Source organism: Aulonocara stuartgranti (genome assembly GCF_965226115.1).
Source record: "Aulonocara stuartgranti genome assembly, chromosome: 18".
Taxonomy (NCBI): domain Eukaryota; kingdom Metazoa; phylum Chordata; class Actinopteri; order Cichliformes; family Cichlidae; genus Aulonocara; species Aulonocara stuartgranti.
The window spans coordinates 25,419,396-25,432,367 of record NC_138954.1 but is presented as its reverse complement, the minus strand read 5'-3'; the positions used below and the strand labels follow the sequence as shown (position 1 = coordinate 25,432,367).

General features: G+C 43.4%; 2 protein-coding genes across 3 annotated transcripts; one reads left to right on the top strand and one right to left on the bottom strand.

The window, feature by feature from the left end:
- Positions 1-689: 689 nt before the first annotated feature.
- Positions 690-5,792, bottom strand: LOC309693809 (UAP56-interacting factor-like). Its single transcript, XM_082513371.1, has 9 exons — positions 5,679-5,792; positions 5,375-5,512; positions 5,098-5,261; positions 2,662-2,810; positions 2,452-2,524; positions 2,282-2,337; positions 2,043-2,117; positions 1,354-1,480; positions 690-1,266 (listed from the first exon to the last, which is right to left on the bottom strand). Exons 1-9 carry the CDS (start codon positions 5,749-5,751, stop codon positions 1,165-1,167), a joined length of 957 nt encoding a protein of 318 aa, XP_082369497.1. The 5' UTR covers positions 5,752-5,792; the 3' UTR covers positions 690-1,164.
- cpdp (CPD photolyase) lies at positions 5,186-11,129 on the top strand. Of its 2 annotated transcripts, none has more exons than XM_082513370.1 (10): positions 5,186-5,264; positions 6,315-6,691; positions 6,805-6,953; positions 7,278-7,460; positions 7,695-7,853; positions 8,468-8,666; positions 9,812-9,964; positions 10,107-10,228; positions 10,313-10,472; positions 10,564-11,129. In XM_082513370.1, exons 2-10 carry the CDS (start codon positions 6,430-6,432, stop codon positions 10,710-10,712), a joined length of 1,536 nt encoding a protein of 511 aa, XP_082369496.1. In that variant the 5' UTR covers positions 5,186-5,264; positions 6,315-6,429; the 3' UTR covers positions 10,713-11,129. The 2 variants fall into 2 exon arrangements, with proteins under 2 accessions (XP_082369496.1, XP_082369495.1); XM_082513369.1 differs by lacking the exon at positions 5,186-5,264 and adding an exon at positions 6,020-6,134.
- The last annotated feature ends 1,843 nt before the right edge of the window (positions 11,130-12,972 follow it).

Genomic DNA, 12,972 nt, shown 5'->3' with positions numbered 1-12,972 from the left:
ATTATAGTAAAAAGTCCATTACCAATGTTTTTCAAGTCCTTTCAGTGGGCGTGCATGTTCACCAAAGAAATAAAAACAAAGCAAAAACCTGTCACATGCACAACTTGACAAAATACCTTAACCCAAAGTTAGAATGTGAGTGGTAAAGGTCTGAGGTGTTTTCTTCCCACTCATCCACCAACTGGACACGGCAGATGGCTGCAGCTTCACGAGCCTGGTTCTGCCGGAGGTTTCCTTTCTGGTAAAAGTGAATTCTTCCTTCCTTCCTGTCAACATGTACTTACTCACCTGGTTGTTAGGGTTTCTGCTGCTATTGTACCATCTTGAAGTATTTGCAGTATACAAATAAAATTGGGAACTGCACTGTAATAGTTCCCAAACCTGTCCAAATGTGAGCAGGTTCACTAATGACCTCCACCACCATCATGTTGGCGAAAGAGTTAAATAAATCAGGACTTTAACTCATATATGTCATATGATGGTCCAGTTCTCTGCTTTATGCTACCTCACCGACTTCCTTATGCATTTAAGCAACGGCTTCAACTTCACTGGTCAGTTGTAGATATGAGTTAGATATGAGTAGTTATGGCAACAACAGCTACAATTTCTGAAGCAAGAACACCAACACAATGATATCAGGGAGTCTTGTCGGGCATTAGTGTGCTACCCACCAATCAGAAGCTGTAACAGTCTTTAAAGAGAAACCCATTTATTTAAAGAAACATTACAAAACAACTCTCAAAAATGTCAAAAAAGGTGAAGAGAACATACGTGCCATTCTAGCAAATGCATAGAGGTCCATTCTGAAAAGAAATACTCTGAAGCCAACTTTGATTAGTGTCAAATGTCCCAAGACCAAATGGGGGGGGGGGGGGGGGGGCCTCAGTCATTTCCAGTACAGAACGTCCACAACACAAACAGCTGAGGACAATGATATGAACAATGATTGGGGGCTTCTTTTACAACAAACTCTTTCATACTCAAGTCCTCACAGTTGTGCACATCATCCTTGTTTGTCCTGTGGCTTTTTGCCTTCCCTCCAATTAGCAGAGCGAGGCATTGGGGTCTGCACTGTCCGCTCCATCAGAGAGGTGGGGTTCGCCGTGTGAGTCTGAGCAGGACAGAGGAGCGTTTGAGTATCATCTGTGTCTTCCTTCCGGTCAGCTAACCAACAGTGACGAATCTGCTGCCTTTACTGCTCTGAGCTGTGGCAGAGCGTCGGTCTTTTAGGATGCGGAATCGCTCGTTCAGAGTCATCGACGTTTGCTGTGGGGAGAAAGGTCCGAGGTTACAACACTGGAATGAAAACTGTCCTATATCTGTGGATTAGACGACACTCAAGCACACTCTCACCGGTTTTCCAACACTGTTGATGTCAAACTGCAGAGGCACTCCTTTTGGTATCTTCTTCTCCACAGTTTCCATCTTCACGGGGGCAACACTGGCAGCAGGGGGATGCAGGGTCCAAGCTGTTGGGGGCCTAAGTACAAGGCACAAAGACAGTCAGACAAAAGGAAGAACTACCTTCTGTCGACAGGAGGACATCCTTCAGCAAGGGGAAAGACACAAACAAATAGTGCAAACTAGATACTACAGGAGAGTGGGTGACATTTAATAATGGCATAGAGACATATAGGAAGAGAAAAGAGGTGGAGTTGAGGAGAAAAGCTCAGTGCATCATGGAAAGTCGCCCAGAGGCACCTGATCCAGCCCTATAGGCTTTACCAAAAAGGCAAGTTTAAACTTAAAGTACTGTCTGGCTCCTAAATCCAAACTGGGAGCTGGTTCCACAGCAGAGGTGATAGCTGAAGGCTCTGCCTCCTAATCTACTTTTGGAAACCATGAGCAAGCCTAAAGGGAAGGATTTGAAACTCAGTCATGGATTAAACCAGAGCCAATAGAGCGAAGCTATTCCCCATTAATACTCTTGCTGCAGCGTTTTGGATCGTCTGAAGTTCTTCCACAGCAAGCGAAAACCCTCATTTCATTCACAGCGAGGTCTAAAATCAGTGTGTACTGCAGAGATCCTGCTGAGTACTCACTCAGGCTGTGTCCTGGCTGTGGGGTTGTCTATTGAAACAGTCAGGATTCCACTGCTGGCTGTCGATGTGCGCCACCTGTTGGACAAATGGAAAAGGTGCCTCGTGTTACACAAACAGACACAGACCCCAAAAACGGACAACAACGGTGCCCTTTCCCTTCTAAATGATTCACATCCTCAGTGAGAGTTCCTCTTCCTCACATATGAACATACAACGCAGGTTGTCAGAAGTATACTCACTGCCGTGTTCTGACTGGAGGTGTGCGGGGAGTTGGCTTCTGCACTTGGGCTTGTACCTGTTAAAACACATGAAGCACAAGCAGAATGAGAAGAGTCCACATGGCCACGAAGACCAGCTTCACTGCTGGTTTGATTTAGACAACAAACACACTACGTAACCTCTCAGATACCTTGAGTCCCCTGCGAAAAAGAAACGTGGCCTGTCGTGCTTCCCTCTGAGTCTGCTGGACAGGCGGCAGCGGTCTGGCATTAACAGAGCACAAATAAAATAAAAAAATCTAGCTGTGTAAACTATGTAGGTGAATCAAAGCTGAATAACATCGGTCTCTCCTCCTCTAGAGCTGAAATCATAATGAGTGATAAAAAGCAAACATTCTCACCGTCGCCGCAGTTGAAAAGGCCTCCTGACTGACGGGGCGTTTGGGCCTCTCTGTTGATCTGGCTGCCTGTACAGCCGCCTCTGTACCTCTGGCTTCCTGTACTGGGTTTCAGTGCGCTGAAAGAAGGGCCTTGTTTTCTGTCTTGTTTTCTGAAAAAAGACGTGAACGGCATGAACTTTCAAGTACAGCAGACTTACTCAAAGGAGGAATTATTTACAGCGAGACACTAGTTGTTAGTAAGCGATTCTGTGTAACATCAGGTGGAAAAAGTTCGCTAAAATATGGGACTGCTTTTTCACTTCAGAAGATGATACTATCCTGAAAATAGTTTTTTATTAAGGGGAAAAGCTATCCAAACCTTCCTGCCCTTGTGTGAAAAAGTAATGGGCTTTCAGGGACCAAAATATCATGTGGAAGGTTTTAGTCTAAAAAACTAACACAGTATTTCATTAAGAACATCATACTAACAGTCAAACATGGCGGTGGTAGTGTGACCGTCTCGGACTGCTTTGCTACTTTAGTGCATGGATGACTTAATGCAACTGATGGAACCAGGAATTCTGCTTTCAATTAGGTCAGGGGTGGGCAACTCTAGGCCTCAAATGCCTGTATCCTGCAGGTTTTAGATATCACCCTGGGTCATCATACCCAAATCAAATGATTAGTTCATCACCAGGCCTCTGTAGAACTGCAAGACATGTTGAGGAGGTAATTTAGCCATTTAAATTAGCTGTGTTAAATCAAGGACACGTCTAAAACCTACAGGACACTGGTCCTCGAGGCCTGGAGCTGCCTACCCCTGACTTAGGTTCTGCAGCAGGACAGTGATCGGAAAGATACCAGAAAGTTCCACCTCTGAATGGCTCGAAAAATCATTCTCAGTGTACTGGCATCCTCAAATCTGGACTGAAATCAGACTGAGAAGCTCTGGCACGACCTTAAATGGGCTGTTCTGGCTCAAAGACCCTCCAATGTGGTTAAATATAAAAAAACGTAAAAACCTACAAAGAGCCACAGCGATGTGAAAGACTCATTACCAGTGATCACAAACATTTGATTGTAGATTTTGCTTCCAATGGTGGCACAACCAGTTATTAGGTTTAAGGGCCAATTACTTTTTCCACACACGAGCCAGTTAGTTTTTTTTCCCTTAACAAATAATCATCATTTTAAAGCTGCATTTTGTATTCACTCAGGTTATCTGTCTAATATTAAAATGTGTTTGATTATCTAATTTAAGTGTAACAAAAATGGGGAGGGGGGGGGAATCAGGAAGGGTGCCAATACTTTGTCTGTGCATGTCAAATGAGGTGTTTATTTGTTGAATTTCACTATGAAAGAGATCAGATTTGGATGTATTTTTTCACCAGGATTTTGGTAATTAATTGTGACTCAAAAAGAATATTTCTTTCTCCATTTGATCTTAATATACGTGCTCTGTTTGTAAACTTTCTGTTTGACAAAAGCATAGTATAAGAAAGATTGTTAACTTTAACCTTCCATATTTTCATTATCGGGAACCAAATTATATCCTTGATTCATGTCTGCACTCCCAGAGCTCCAACATAAAGTGTCTGGTCTCACACATGGGGACACTTTGTGAAAAGTAGGCAGTTTCCTTCACATTTAGGTTTTTGGCCCACACTGGGGACCACACAGCATCCTGATTTCATGGAGGTTGTGGTAGAAAGTAGTAGTACTTAGCAGAAATTTAATTTTGCATGTGTACATATTGTAAAGCGATGCTAACGCAGGAACTTCTCTGACTTTTGTATACCTTAAAACAGGCAAAATGATTTCTACCAATCGATGCAGCGATCATGTGAAATAACTAAAATGAACTAAAACATTTCTGAACTTTCAAAGTGTGCTACCTCCTGAGCACGATATCCCTCTTGAGAAACACTCTGGAACAGCATTTAAACAGGTCAAACAACCACAGGGGACACGGCTAACGAAGAAAGTTTGACGTTCCTGGACAACATGCAAGAGATGCTGATGTCTGTTGCCAGGCGACAAGATTGGGAAAAATAGCTACCTCTGGTTGTGATGAAAGTGGGCCTACTGGTACATTCAACAAGCTATACTGACTTTAGGAAAACATAATAAATGGAACCAAATTTTAAGAGATTTATATATTTTTGTCCACTTTAGAAGTACTTTGAATATGATTTACAACTAATACTAGCAGGACTTAAGTTGATGAATTATTCCAACATTGCTTTATGAAGGTGTAGCGTCATTTTCCAGCATGGCTCCATTAAAGCTGTATGTGTTCCAGGTCTGGTTTCTCAGTGTTTTGCCCCCTAATAAGGCCTCAAAAGCTGGAGTGATTCCCACGCTTTAATAAAACCACAATACGGTCTGCGCTTGCCAGTTAAGATGGCAGTATTATGGACTATAGCTCATGTCTCCTCCAGTGCAGTCCTCCAGTACCTGGTTGAATGCTGATCTGTTCAGTGTGCCGGCTCGCTTCAGCAGAGCCGCTGGTCTCCTGGCCGCCAGTCCCGTGATGACCCCCTGACCCCGTCTCCGAGCCGCTATTGGTGGGACCTTTCTGTTTCTCAATTTGGGACCTCCTCCTCGGGGAATGCCACCTCCTGGTAAGTATTGGAATAGCGACATTAGATAAACACACTTGTTTCAACTGGGGTGAAAAAGAGAAGCATACCTACGAAGCTAATAATAACTGAGAAAACGTAAGCGAACACACCTCTCTGGGCTGGTCCTGCAGTCCTCTGTGAAACTCCCTTTCCTTGGATTAAGCGGCCTTTCTTCTTCACTGGTCGGAGGTTCACATTGGCCTGTCTCCTTAACTGTTGCTCTTTTTTGTTCAGCCGAATAATGTCATCTGTTAAAATCATCACACGAGCAGTGATCAACATCTGCGAGCCCTCTGACAAGTGCTGCCTGTCTAGCCTAGCTAGCTACTGGCGACCTCCCAGTAGTTAGGTGCTAGTAATATTAGCTTGCAATCTATTTTAGTAACGTTGCTCATAGCTGTGTGAGGGCCTTACCCAAGGACATGTCGACTTTATCCGGTATAGGTGTCCTTTTCCCTCGGTCTGCTGTGAAATCCCCCATGCTCATACTTCAAACCACAGCGAACAACCCAAGTGGACACAGAAATGTAGTTAGCAGCCGTGCTAGCTATCCGCTCCTTTCCTGTATACGCTAGAACAGACACAAACCGCCTCTGCCGCGCATGCCCCGTGAAGACGTGACAGACATGCACTGTGGGAAGTGTATTTCAATTCAATGAAAACACAGCGTTACAAAACCCGGACCAGCGCGCTCATGTAAGTGGTTGTGTAAGAGAAAACGCCGCGGGTTTCAGACGCCTGGCTGCTGCTGTCACGACGGCTACTCAGTCTGTTGTTTATTCGTTTAATTTCACGTTTTGTTGTCCACTCGAGCGGAGCCTGCATCAGTTGAAGCTTCCCACCCTGTATGCTGCACTGTGTTTGGAGGAGGTATGTGTCCGTAGAAGGAATCACTATAAACACGTTTAATTGAGCTTCCCCGTTGACTCAGTTCTTGTAGTTTGCAGTGTCGCTTTGTTCATAGAAAGTTTTCCAGTCTGTAACTGTTTTGCTCACATCTGCAAAAACTCTGAATTTTGAGTTTCGCTGTTTCTATTCGATTTCCTGCAGCACATCACCTTTTTCTGCACCAGGGCGCTTCTTAAAGCTTCTTCCTCACCATCATCAGAGGCCCAGCAGCCCCGCACTCTTCTTCCTGACCAGTTTCTTCAGCTGCCAGCCCACCATGTCAGGCACGAAACGCAAGGCATCTTCTGCAACGGCTGGAAAGGATCACCGTGCCAAGCAGCAGAAGCTGGCTCCCGTCAAGCAGGAGAAGAAGGAGAAAGTTGGGGGCTGGCTGCAAAGTCTTGTGCAGCTGCAGAGATCAGAAAAGAAAGACGTGAAGTTCAACAAAAAGCGCCTGCGTTTTCTATCTGATACTGAAAAGATAAAGCAGGGCTCTGAGGGTGTCCTCTACTGGATGTTAAGAGATCAGAGAGTACAAGGTGACCCATCAAAGCAGAGCCAGCAGTGCAGCAATGGCGCAGCCTCTGTTTGGTTTGCATTTTCTCACTGTCTCTTCTCATGACGTATGTGCGCATTCCCTCTGTGTGTTTAGATAACTGGGCACTGATCCATGCCCAGCGGCTCGCTGTGAAGGAGAACCTCCCTCTGCATGTCTGTTTCTGTTTGGTAGTGCCCAAATCAGAGCTGTCTACTCTGAGACATTACAGCTTCATGCTGAAGGGGCTGGAAGAAGTTGCAAAGGTACAAACATCAAAATGAACATATAGTGAATATAATACTATTCTTTTAAAGTAAATACTGCACGGGGGGGGGGGGGGGTGGGAGCTCTCTGAGTGCTTCTTGTTTTACATGTGTAATTTAAAATGCATTGTTTTATAAACAGAGCTTAATAAAAGGATCTTTGTGATAGAAACTTGTATCTATTGTTATATGAGAAATATTTCGTATATTAGTTGTGCAGTACTACACCAGACCAGAGGAATCGCTCTTGTTTGAGTCTAGTTGTAGTTGCAGGTACATCATCAGTGAACCAGCCTCACTCTTGCTCTTCTGCCCATATAACAGGAATGTGAACAGTTAAACGTCCAGTTCCACTTGCTGCACGGCGCTCCGGAGAAAGTTCTCCCCGGCTTTGTGTCCGACCACAGCTTTGGGGCCGTGGTGACAGACTTCTCTCCTATCAGAGAGCCGCTGCAGTGGTTGGAGGACGTCAAAAAGAAACTTTCCAAAGACATTCCCTTCATACAGGTATGAAAAAAAACCCTCACTTTCTGAAATCCAATTTGCAGGAGGTGTGTGCTGATAGGATGCTCTGTATCCTGCTTATTGTCTGTCCCCAGGCTGTTTTCTCTCTTTATTTGTTCCCCTGATTCCAAAGTAATAGGTATGAAAACTGATGCAGCAGACCTCATTCTCATTTCATGCGTATTGACTTTGTTTTTCCTGTCATTATTTCTTGAACACTCTATTTTCCTTTTATAGGTTGATGCCCACAATATTGTTCCCTGCTGGGTAGCTTCACCTAAACAGGAGTACTCCGCTCGGACGATCAGAGGAAAAATTACCAATCTGTTACCAGAGTTCCTCACTGATTTTCCCCTGGTAGACGCACACCCACACACTGCTACGAGAACCGCCAAAGTAAGCGCTCGAGAAACAGTGAAGTGAATAAATGTTGAATGTACTGAGAATAAAAGCGGTGTATTTATAATTTATAGTGAGTTCAAAGACTTTTGGATCAGTTGGTAAACAATTACAATTTATCTTCTAGAGGTCATGAAATTATTCATTGCTTTGGGGTTGTTGTTCTAAAATCAATTGCAAGGCAAGTAAGCTGTCAGGGAGGCTCATCGACGGGGAGCCTGGAAGTCGAGCTGCTGCCAGAAAGCACACACTTTTACCCTTCAACTCTATCCTCACTTCCACACATTATTTATTGATGACTCGGTATAAACTGGAATTTTTTTTAACTGTCCAAAAGTTAAAGCTCTCTTTCCCCTTGTAGTAGTTATTAAAGCTGCAGGGGTATGTGCTTTTGCTCCAGGGTTGAGATTGATATGCTACACACAGTTTGACTCCCCCCCCCCCCCCCCCCCCCCCCCACTTGATATTTTTCTAGCTGGATAAAAAAAAAGAAGAATTTTCTCCTTTGCTTTTGAAGTTGTCAGATCTCTGTAGCACCACTGTATATGTTTAAACTCATCCCTCTCAGCTGCGACTGATCTTTTCTCCTTTCTCGCTTCTTTACCTCACAGGGAGTAGACTGGGACAAAACCCTAGCCTCCCTGGATGTTGACAGAAATGTAAAAGAGCCAGAATGGGCCAAGCCGGGCACCAAAGCAGGGATGGACATGCTGGAGTCCTTCATTGATGTACGACTTAAACTGTTTGGCAGCCAACGCAACGACCCAAACGCTCCCGCCCTGAGCCAGCTTTCCCCCTGGCTCCGCTTTGGTCAGTATTCTGTGTAAAACTCTGAATTTAAAAAAAGTTTTCTTAAGGACATGACTCTCTAATATTATTCATATGCTCTAGTTGATTAGTCCTGCCAATTCTGCTTTTGTCCTGCACTTGTCCAGTTTCTTCAAAATGTCTTAAGGACACACTGCACAAGATATGACTAGTTTGGAGCTAAAAGCTTTTTAGGAATCATGTTGCTGGTGCAAAAATACTATTTTTTTTTATGCCTGTCAAACAATGACAGAATTGGCATATTTTTTGTAGATTTAACAAAATAAATGGGAACAAATGTGTTTTCTGACAGGCTGCTAGTTGCAAAGTGCCTAAAGATACAATTTAAAGTTGGTTCCTTACTAAGTTGTCTGTTATGCGCAGACCAAACACTGGTTCATCCCTTGAGTTAGGAGGCTTTTTTATTCTTGAGTGAGTCACAGTCAGTGTTAAGTGGCTTAACAAAGCAGTCCTCAGGACTAAAAACGAGTAAGATAAAAAGAAAAGAGAAACTTTGAAAGAACTTCAGAAAACTTAGAGAACTTTTGCACAGGACCACTTTAAAAATAACAAGAAAGTCTGGCTACTTGGAAGCAAAATATGAATACATGACAGGTGGCTTAAGACTTTAGTGCAGTACATCTGGAGAAGAATCCTTAATAGCATCTTGGTGTTCTGTTCAGTCTGTTCATCGCGCAATAACTGCTGTAATCCTCTTCAAGAAAAACTTGACTGCCTTCTTTGTAGATCTCCTTGAGACTATTGATAATGTGGGTGAGTTCAGAGTGTTGCTTTTATAGATGGTTTAAAATTATGTCCCTAAATGATAAAAGTGTCCTACACACTTCCCATATGACCTCCCCCTTGAGTTCATTGCTTAAGACAGCAGTTATACTCACAACTTTTATTGGTCCGGTTATCTCGGACATCCAGAAGGCATCAGCACGCCTGTGTTTTGAATATTAATGCCTTTCCTTCACGGCTCCGCAGACACTGAACATCTTTACAAGTTCAAAGAGAGCAACCGTGGCACCACATCACAGAACAGTTTAGCTCTGAAAGATTGCCGCACGTTCTCTGAACCGGGAAAGACATTTTAATTGCTTCTCCTCTCCATATCTGCCTTTTTGTCTTCCTGGTCCTTTTAGGCCAGATTTCGGCCCAGCGTGTGGCTTGGCAGGTTCAGCGCAACAGGAAGAATGCAAGTCAGTCCGTACCGGCCTTCATCGAAGAGCTGGTGGTGCGTCGAGAGCTGACTGACAACTTCTGTTTCTACAACAAGAAATACGACAGCGTGGAGGGTCAGTGGAGACCTCATTAAAATTGCATCCTGTCGATTGCTGTGACGTCAGTCGGATGGATCGCAAGCATATTTCGTTGAATAGAAGTTATTCAGCTTCACAAGTGTTTTTGTTTAAATATATTTGTGTCTGCGTCTCATAGGTGCGTATGAGTGGGCTCAGAAGACCTTAAAAGACCATGCCAAAGACGAGAGGCCGTATCTCTACACGCGTGAGCAGCTGGAGAAAGCAAAGACTCATGACAAGCTGTGGAACGCAGCTCAGGTACAACGTTCAGTCTAAAATGAAATGTTTGAACACATTCGGTCCATGTTGTGCTTTTTCTAACTGCTGCATCACCACCATTAGTACCAGATGGTTACAGAGGGGAAGATGCATGGTTTCTTGAGGATGTACTGGGCCAAAAAGATCCTGGAGTGGACTTCTTCCCCAGAGGAGGCGCTCTCCATCGCTCTGTACCTAAACGATCGCTACGAGCTGGATGGTCAAGACCCTAACGGCTTTGTCGGTAAGAACGGATTTATTTTGACTTATTTGATCAAATATGCATTCGTTTTCTCCCACACTCTCACACACTCTGCTGCATTTTGGTCTCGTAGGTTGTATGTGGTCTATTTGCGGCATCCATGACCAGGGCTGGGCGGAGAGAGCCGTATTCGGGAAGATCCGCTACATGAACTACAAAGGCTGCCTTCGGAAGTTTAACGTGGCTCAGTTTGAGAGAAAGTACTGTCCTAAAAGTCTTTGAAGCACGATATGTTTGGAAGGATGCGTTAAAAGCGCTCGACAGCGTGGATCTCTTACACCTTGGCCTCAGGGACATTTTTTTTCTTGTTACAGCCTTTCTGGTTTTTTTGTTCTGTTCTTCACAGCTTGTTTTGTTCAAAACATTCGCTCTATTCTTGCTTGCGTCGACACTTTTACTAAATATTCAGACGTGTTCATGCATAATAAAACTGTAGGCTGTTTGTGGCATTTTAAAGTGAGCTTTAGAGAAAGCACTTTGGGCTTTGTTTTTATGGTGCTTTTATATTAACAATCACATTACTACCGTCGTTCGGTTTTTAATAAAAGTTTGAAGTCATTTTTTGTCCACTTGTATCATTTCCAACTCTCTCACTGTTATTTCTTTAAACTTGAAATAAAGCGTGTTTCTTTAACAGACTGAACTGCTCTTTACTCAAAAGCATACTCCCACCCACAGTGACTGAGACGTAATTTAATTTGAATCCAACTCTTTCACCATTTAGCCAAGGTTTTCAGTAATGCTGCCTACAGCTATGTTTGATGAGAGGCTTTCCCCATAATCTAATCAAACCGGTCAATATATGTTTTGTTTTTGGTTTTTTTTGTAAACACATCTAGCATAAACTGTCAGCAAACAGATGGAAAAATAATGCTCTAGACTAGAGAACCTCACATGATCCAAAGTGAATCTAAATGAAAAGTGTTAATATTCTCATGTTTGCAGCCACTGGGTTTCATCACAGCCCTAAATGTGCTTTTATTGAGCTCAGATGTAATTAAACAGAACCAAAACCCATTCTATCCAGCCTAATTAACTGCACTCCTCAGTAGTGGATAAAAACAGCCCACATAGGTAATGACGTGCTTAACACCAAGTCACAAATTGGCATATGAAAGCTCGTCCTTGCGATGGCCTCTTTTGTTGTGCTCAGTTCATTTCAGGGGAGAGAGATACTTCACCTGTTTTTCCTCATTTAATTAAAATGAGCTCAGAGAAGTAGACTTTTACAGGTTACAGTCATAAAGGATATACTCTCACTGCTAAACTTTATAAGGCATGCCTATTCTGCTGCTTGCTTGTAGTGCAAACATCCAATCAGCCAATCGCATGGCAGTAACTCAACACGTTTAAGTATGTAGACATGGTTAAGATGACCTGCTGAGCATCAGATTGGGAAAAAAATGGTGATTTAAAAGAGGCACAGTCGTTGACGTCAGCAGTTTTACTCGGGGATATGATGAAACAGGTTTCCATTATGGATACGCAGCTGACAAATCTGCAGCAAATGTGTGATGCTGTCATGTCGACATGAAGCAGAATCTCAGAGGAATGTTTCCCGTGTCTTGCTGAATCCATGGCGCAAACAATTATGGAAGTTCGGAAGGTAAAAGGGGGTCCAATCAGATACTAGCAAAGTGTACCTAATGAAGTGGCTAGTGATAGTGTGGTTATATGACAGCGAGTAGGGCTGTGAGTCACGTTAACAGCTGCAGAGATGGGAGTTATTTTCCTAGAGTAAATGGCTTGATTGATCTAAACAATTTCATTGGTATCTAATTATCTCCTGAATGACTGACCTTGTCTAAACTTCTGGCAGGATTATCACTGCTGATATTTGATATATAAATATGCTGCTGACTATCACAGAATTATAAGGAAACATTTTCAAAACATTTAACCACACACATTTTTTGTGCTAGTGCTGCTCTAGTGTTACAGCTGCTCTCAGCCTTAAAAAACTGCATTGCTATCCAAAGAGATCCTAGCATGATTACAAGTATTAATACACAGTGATGGGCGAATAGTGTTGGTCATTTGGACAGATGGAGTGTTTGCAAATGGCTCAGTCAGTCACGGTTGTTCGACTGATAGAAGCCTGCTGGAAAGTCTTTGCAACTGGATTAAGTACCTTAAACCTGACAGCTATCTTGCTTCATTCTACTGCTTAGTAAATGCAAATCCTCCTTGAGCTGACCCCGGCGCTGGCGTACTAAGGTGTCGCTTCATTGTGCTCTGGCCTCTCCTCAACACATCAGGTCAATGACACTTGGAGTAACGTTTTTCTCAACTGTTATTAATGTAAGAGAGACCTTTGAGTTTGAGACAGCCCATCTGTGTCAGTCCCCATTCTCACAATATACTTAACCTCATCTCATTATGAAGCACTTCACATCATCCTCTTGGCAGGAAATCATATCTCCACTTCCATATCCTTCTTGTCTCTGATACTGCTCTGCGCCTTGACATTATCTCCTGTCCT

Excerpts from the sequence above, each read along its gene's own strand:
- cpdp (XM_082513369.1), top strand. The coding sequence starts at position 6,112 with ATGCTGCACTGTGTTTGGAGGAG. Across the intron at positions 7,461-7,694 it reads AAGACATTCCCTTCATACAG|GTTGATGCCCACAATATTGT; the intron begins GTATGAAAAAAA and ends TTCCTTTTATAG. Across the intron at positions 10,229-10,312 it reads AGCTGTGGAACGCAGCTCAG|TACCAGATGGTTACAGAGGG; the intron begins GTACAACGTTCA and ends CACCACCATTAG.
- LOC309693809 (XM_082513371.1), bottom strand. The coding sequence starts at position 5,751 with ATGAGCATGGGGGATTTCACAGCAGACCGAGGGAAAAGGACACCTATA. Across the intron at positions 5,262-5,374 it reads TGCAGGACCAGCCCAGAGAG|GAGGTGGCATTCCCCGAGGA; the intron begins GTGTGTTCGCTT and ends AATACTTACCAG. Across the intron at positions 2,811-5,097 it reads ACAGATCAGCATTCAACCAG|AAAACAAGACAGAAAACAAG; the intron begins GTACTGGAGGAC and ends GTCTTTTTTCAG.